The 7,500-nt window shown below is 32.8% G+C and overlaps 1 protein-coding gene across 1 annotated transcript; it reads right to left on the bottom strand.

Annotated features, from left to right (window-relative positions):
• Positions 1–4,129: 4,129 nt before the first annotated feature.
• Positions 4,130–7,491, bottom strand: LOC109170878. The gene is made up of 3 exons (XM_019320016.1): positions 7,461–7,491; positions 4,299–4,613; positions 4,130–4,222 (listed from the first exon to the last, which is right to left on the bottom strand). Exons 1-3 carry the CDS (start codon positions 7,489–7,491, stop codon positions 4,218–4,220), a joined length of 351 nt encoding a protein of 116 aa, XP_019175561.1. The 3' UTR covers positions 4,130–4,217.
• Between the last annotated feature and the right edge of the window lie 9 nt (positions 7,492–7,500).

Here is a 7,500-nt window from a genome sequence, read left to right as displayed (position 1 = left end):
TGGCGCGCGTCTTATTTTAGTTTTTTTTTTTTTTTTTTAATTTATTAGGAGATTTGGGAAAGATTAACCCAAAATGAATATGAGTTGTTTTAGGCCACTATATATCGATCGTATTCCCTCCATTTAACAACAAAGACATCTTTAATGAGATGGACATATTTCATATAGTATATCTAATGAAGGGATGGAGTTGGCATGTAACAAGGCTTTTGGAAGGCTGTGTATTCAAAGCTGATAGGAAATTTTTGACCTGGTCACAATCTCGACTTTCTCGATTTAAATGCGACAATCGAGCTAACTAGAGACTGCAATAACACTTCACTGTTTAGGGACCAATCCCGACCATTTTAGGCTGGAACGATCATCTCGAAGGGGACTACTTGAGGGTTTAGACCTAAGATTCGGGCTTTAACCCACCCCGTCTTAGTAGACGATCAGGAATCTAAGCACAGTGGCTATCAAAGCGTTGTTCCCGAACTTGCCAACTGAATGTGCGACACGTGTCAATCATGCCGAGAGCCCGGCATGTGTCTCCTTGTCATTCTCTAAAAATATCGCATTTATGTCTAGGATGAGATACTATTAGCCTCTTTCACCTACTACATTTAAGGTCGGGACTCTCTAACCTCACGTCGGCTATCCAAGCTAACTCAGTACTTAGACTAACAGATTATACTAAGACCCAATACGATCTGACCCATATTCTAGGTAATAGCATATTTACACCATCCATCAAGAAATTCTAAAAAAGTTGTAGATTGGATTCAAGGATGGGTGTGCCGATAGGTCCTATTCAGTTTGTCGTTAAGAATTATTAGAGGAAGAAAAGGAAAATATGGAAAGGGCATAAAGTACATTTATGCCCTTTCCATATATTCCTTTTCTTCCTCTAATAAGAATTGTAGAAGATGGATGAACAAGAACTGGGAGATAAGACTCAAGCATGTCTACCACGAGCAAAACCATGCATGTAGTTGATCTTTTAACAAGGTTGGCATTTAGACAATTGAGTAAGTGGAATGACATGGAGGAACCTCCGCCGGAGTTTGCTGTGCAATTTATGAAGAAGAATATTGTCAGGAATGTGTTAAATGTGTAAAGTTTTGTTGGATATCGCAATATAATAAGAAAGAAGTTTCATTGTTAAAATTTTTCGAATTTTCAACTAAGCTAACCTAACATAGTTAGAAAGGGTATGTTTGATTCATGGGTTTACACATTAGGAATTAGGAAATGAATTCAAAATCATAGTTAGTGTTTGGTTGACAATTTTTTAAAACACAACTATGAAATTCGATTATCTCTAAAAGTATCATTCCCTAATTTAAAAGGGAATCATTCCAGGAAATTAACATGACATTTTGAAGAATATTATTCATGACAAAATTCAAACCTTTGGCTTATATATTTGTTGATAATGAATCATGATAAGGACTTTTGGGAGAAGAAGAAGAAAATATTATGGAGAAAAAAAGTTATCATAGATATTAAAAAGTTATCATGATAAATAACCAAGTTATTTTCTATTAGGTATAAGAAATATCTTTACTACAAATAGAACTGTTGATATTAAGCGAAATTGCCCAGATGCATATTGTAGTCATAGTGAATGTATATTTGGGTAAACAATTTAAACTATACAAGTGGATGTATATATATGAGAACCAGTGAAAATTTATGAACAAATCTAAATCACTAATCTGCAAAATGTAATAAATAAGAAATCAAGTAAAAAAATGAACAAAGTCATCATTTTCATAAATATTATATATATATATATATATATATATATATATATATACTAATTTTTTGGTGCATACCACTGTTACTGTGTAAACTTGTGGATTAATGTGGTGCACTGATGTGTGTAATCTGCACATCGATCAGCCTAAATGCACGGCCAAATGGAGTCTACATGTGCACACAATAACTTAAGTTTGCACCATTACTTTATTATATATATATATATATATATATATATATATATATATATAAATTTTTTCCTTGAATCAATAACAATAATTATATATCTATACCAGCCCTTAAAATTAATATGAACTAAAATACTTTGAGTGAGGTGAGGTCTGGAGATGAGCAGACCCTCCTGCAAATTGAATCAAATTTTTGAATTGATTTATATATTTGTTGACAATGAATTGAATCATGATAAGATAAACGTTATGGAGACAAAATGTTAGAAAAGTGATAAATATCCAAGTTATTATCACCACTGGGTATAATAAATATTTTTATTAAAAACAGAATTATTGGTATTAATTAGCTAGGAAGCCAAATTGCACAGATGCATATATTTATAGGCAAAGTAAATGTATAAAGTCGTCGTTGCATTTGCTAGCTTCCGTACGTGGCATATGACATGCAATGGTTTTTCTAAACCACGTTGAACATTATTACTTTAATTCAACGAAGAAGGAAATACACTATTTTATAAGTACTATACAAGAGAGGAGAACTAGCAGGAAGTTACATCTACGCTAGTCTATAGGAACGAAAATAAAATTGAGAAATAACTAAATATAATACTAGCCACATATAGCACTTTATGTACACAACACACACATTAAGGACACAAACAAAACACTTTAAAAACACAAATCACACCATAAGAACACAAACCATACACCTTAAGCATACATAACAAAGCACCTTAAGAACACAAACTACGCACCTAAGTTTTTAAGTTTCACACAACTGACGTACCTTAAGTATGAAAACAACGCACATTAAGAAGGAAACTCACGCACCTAAGTTTCAACAACGGCTCACATTAAGCACAAACTCGCGCACTTTAAGCACAAAACTCACGCACCTTAACCACAAAACTCACGCACCTTAAGTTTCAACAACTACTACCAGTAAGTACACAACTCACGCATCTTAATCACAAAACTCACGCACCTTACGCACAAGACTCACGCACCTTATATACAAAACTCACGCACCTTAATCACAAAGCCACTCACCTTAATTTTGATCTAGATACAAAAATTACCAAATTGCCACCGCATTTTTTTTTAAAATTTTTGTAATCTTCGACGTTGATTTAAGTATAACCAATGGCTCTATTTTAACCGCACAATCGCACATGGGACTGCCCACCGCAACTGAACCTATATATATATATATATATATATATATATATACACACACACACACACGATGTCAATTTTAGCTAAACCGACGTCGTATCATTTATTTATTACTTCTGCTAGAATGATGTCGAAAAAAAAAAACCAACATTAACAGTGTTATTTGTAATAGTATATAAAGACAAAAAGTTATCATAGATAAGTGATAAATAACCAAGTAATCACCTAATAGGATTTAGGTATAAGAAATATCTTTACTACAAATAGAATTATTGATATTAATTAGGAAGCCAAATTACCCAGATGCAAATTGTAGTCAAAGTGGATGTATATCTGTTTGAACAATTTAGACTATACAAGTGGATGTGTATATATATGCTTAACAAACAAACAACACAACGAGTCTATACATACTTATTTATTGACATCTTCGTAAACATTATTAAATGAGCTTGTTCGTGAACATTTTTAAACGACCACCAAACGAGTTTGTTCATGAGTCTTTAGCAAACGAGCCTACAACTATTCAAACTCTGTTCATTTATGAATCGAGCTCTAAAATTTTTTATTTATGTTCGTTTTGTAACGTTTATCCGTTACTATTATTATAACATTAGGATAAGTTATGATAATATTCAGTATTTGATATGTGGTGCAACACTAATAACCTAATAGCTAGACTACCATTATGATTAGGAGTCTGGTTAGGATTTAGGAGACCTAAAGACAATCAACCACAATGATGGCCAATGGTTATATAAGGTCACTAGTCCTCTCACTGCTCACACTACATACCTCATACACCATCTAGAGAGAGTTGAGTAAAGTGAGAGACAAAATACTCGTTATCTCTGCAGCAGTCCGGATCGCTCAACCGTACCAAGAACCATGGCTGGAGGTTAGTCGATCCTGTTATCACATATTATATGATGCATGTGATATTTTAGTCTAACAGTTGGTATCAGTCGCCATAAATAATCTCTGCCTAGTTCGTTTAATTGCATATAATATTTGCATATGTTGTATACATATTTGTATAATTCAATTACATATGGTGAATATTCTTTGGTTCGCAATTAAATTGTCTGGACTGCTGGAAATTTTGGTTTATTCTGCATTAAGAAACAAAAAAAAAAATTAAAATTGGATATTAAGCTATCTACTGCTTCGCCATTTTTTTTTTCTCACCCGGAATTTGCTCGCCGGTGGTGTTTGGAGCTTGACCTCCAGTTTGTCTCGCCGGCAGCTGTTCCGGTGGTGGAGACGAATCAACGGCAACGGTGGTGGCTGGTTCGCACTGTGGCGGGCGGACGGCGGCAGACATCGGCGTTGCGTGGAGGCCAGTTGGCGGTGGCGGCGCTGGGTTTTCCAGCGACGAGGCTGCTTTCTGCTTTCCGATTAGCGACGCCGACGACCTTTTGGCTATTGTTCGTCGTCCATGGTTGCTGTTCGCCGATGATGTAGCGTCGCAGGTCTCCTGGTCTGCTTCTGTTTGCGTTGCTTCTACGTTAGTGAATTAGGGAAGATGATGAAGATTAAGGTATTGGGCCGGGTTTGGCCCAATTGGGCCAAACCTGGGCTCATATTAAAAAAAAAAAAAATTTGGCCTGTTATGGTTTTGGGTCAAACCTGAATTGATATTTGGACTACATCAATTCATTCAGGTTAACATCTTGATCATATTTGGACTTCTTCTAATTAAATTATCCAATTGGAATATTTTTTATTAAATCTATTATTAAATTATTGTTCAACTTTGAATAATTATTCAGTTTTAATTTTTCAGTTGAATTTTAATTTAATAATGTTTTTCAGTTTAAATTGTATTAAGTGTTGCAATTTAATTGTGGAGTATTTTGTGAATAATATGCATAATCGGAGCATTGCTATTTATCTCTTTATTGCAATAATTATTTGACTGTTATAATTATGCCCGTAGAAAAGCATGTTCATTAAGAAAAATTTAGAGCCTTTTAGGTCTGAATTATATGCTATGCATGATTTAGTGCCTTTTAGGTGAATTAGTGACTTTCAGGTTACATTATGCATATTATTACTCGATCTTCAGTTATTACTCCACTCGTGTTTTGTAGAGTTCCTAAAGCACATAAAGTACATAAACAATTCGTAGTTTACCCTATTCAAAGCCTTATCCATAGGTGAAACTACTCTTTAGATCTCTCAAACGATTTTACTTCAAAAATGAGAACACATGAATTAGGGAAGTTTCGTCTCGACCAACTTTCCTGAGAGTATACCTAAGTAATCACATATTAGGATTTAGGTATAAGAAATATCTTTATTACAAATAGAATTATTGATATTAATTACCAAGCCAAATTGCCCAGATGCATATTGTAGTCAAAGTGGATGTATATTTGCTTAAACAATTTAGACTATACAAGTGGGTATATATATATATATATATATATATATATGGCCGTATTTTAAGTTTTGGTGACCCTGTTCTAGTAAATAAATGTGGCCCTACCAACATCATAATTTTTAAAACCAATACATGCAAGTTTCGGACCTTTAACATCCAAGTTAAAATACAATAAATACACATTCTTACCATCTCTTCATGAAACCTTTTAAGTTTAATTGAAAACTTTTAATTTTTATTTCTAAACTAGCTAGGTAAAAATTAAATATTGAACCTCTAAAATTTGGGGTCCCTCTAAAATTGGGGGCCTTGTGCGGTAGCCCAGCTTGCACAGCCTAAAATCCGGCCCTATATATATATATATATACATATATATATATATATATATATATATATATATGAATTAGCAATAATTATTTATACCGTCCTTAAAATTAATATGAACTAATACATACTTTAAGTGGGTGAAGTCTGGAGATGAGCAAACCCTCTTGCAAAATGAATCGTCAAATCATTGACTTATATATTTTTTGACAATGAATTGAATCATGATAAGATAAATGTTATGGAGACCAAAAATTATCGTAGAAAAGTGATAAATAACCAAGTTATCACCTACTGGGTATAAGAAATATTTTTATTAAAAAATAGAATTATTGGTATTAATTAGCTAGGAAGCCAAATTGCACAGATGCATATATATATATATATATATATATATATATATATATATAGGCAAAGTAGATGCATGTATAAAGTCGTCGTTGCATTTGCTAACGTCTCTACGTGGCATATGACATGCAATGGTTCCTTTTTTACCACGTCGAGCATTATTATATGAGTTCTACTATTCTACTTCATCAATTATACTTTTGATGTGACAAGTATAAATAGAACATTTTCATCTTGTGAATCCAGAAAAAGTTATTTACATTCAAGATTTGTGAAAAGAGTAAAAGTTGAGAGTACAAGTAGTATTCTTGAGTTTTTTGCACTTTTGGTCCCACGACTATAGTGTCACTAACAACTTTGATCCACGACTTTTAAACTTGTAGAATTGGTCCACGACTATGACTTTCTTAGCAAATTTGGTCCTCCCGGTGCATTTTCCGTTCAATTTTTGCCGGAAAATTTTACTCTCCATTTTAACATGGGTAATATTATATTTTCCATCTCACAAACTAATGACATAAATAAATAAATAAATAAATAAATTAATTAATTAATTAAACACAATCAGGGGTACGGTGATTGAAATTAAAAGTCACCCAATTTCAATTCCACTTTCCGTTTCACCCTCCTCACTAAACGCCAAAATTTTTTAACTGTTTATTTATTTATTTATTTATGTCATTAGTTTGTGAGATGGAAATGACAATATTACCCATGTTAAAATGGGTAGTAAATTTTTTGGCAAAAATTGAACGAAAAATGCATCGGATGGACCAAATTTGCAAAGAAAGTCATAAACCGTGGACCAATTTTACAAGTTTTAAAAGTCATGGATTAAAGTTGTTAGTGACACCATAGTCGTGGGACCAAAAGTGTAAAAAACTCTAGTATTTTTTATTATATAATGAGTTTTACTATATGGAGGGACTCTATTAATTTTTCTCCCTCATCCACGTCTGGTTGGTCATAAGAAAAATGTCAACAGATAGGATAAAAGTTGGAAATAAAAGTAGTATTTTGCTTATATAATTGAGCATGGTAACGGTCTAAGTTGAGGAATGAGAATGAAGACGACTGGTCAAAGAAAAGGGGCTCAAAATGTAGTGGTAAATAAAAGTGAAGAAATATACCTATGCTAGTAGTATAAGAGGAAAAAAAAAACAAATAAATAAATAATTAATTTTTAATATTGGAAAAGAGAATTAATGAGTGTATGTATAATACAATTCAAAAGTTAATTTAATGAAGTACAAAGAGTCAATAACATGTCGACTAAGATTCGATCTCATAACCTTCCACATAGAAAAGGTCACTACATGCCATCTAAGTTCA

The sequence above is a fragment of the Ipomoea nil genome, unplaced genomic scaffold (assembly GCF_001879475.1).
Source record: "Ipomoea nil cultivar Tokyo-kokei standard unplaced genomic scaffold, Asagao_1.1 scaffold3377, whole genome shotgun sequence".
NCBI classification, from domain to species: Eukaryota; Viridiplantae; Streptophyta; class Magnoliopsida; order Solanales; family Convolvulaceae; genus Ipomoea; species Ipomoea nil.
The sequence above is the reverse complement of the archived record's forward strand: the minus strand, read 5'-3'. Positions and strand labels throughout refer to the sequence as shown.

What these genes read in the sequence shown, in the direction of transcription:
- LOC109170878 (XM_019320016.1), bottom strand. Translation starts at nt 7,491, where the DNA reads ATGGCATGTAGTGACCTTTTCTATGTGGAAG. An exon ending in TGACCTTTTCTATGTGGAAG is followed by an intron (nt 4,614 to 7,460) that starts GTTATGAGATCG and finishes TCACTAACGTAG; the next exon opens with AAGCAACGCAAACAGAAGCA.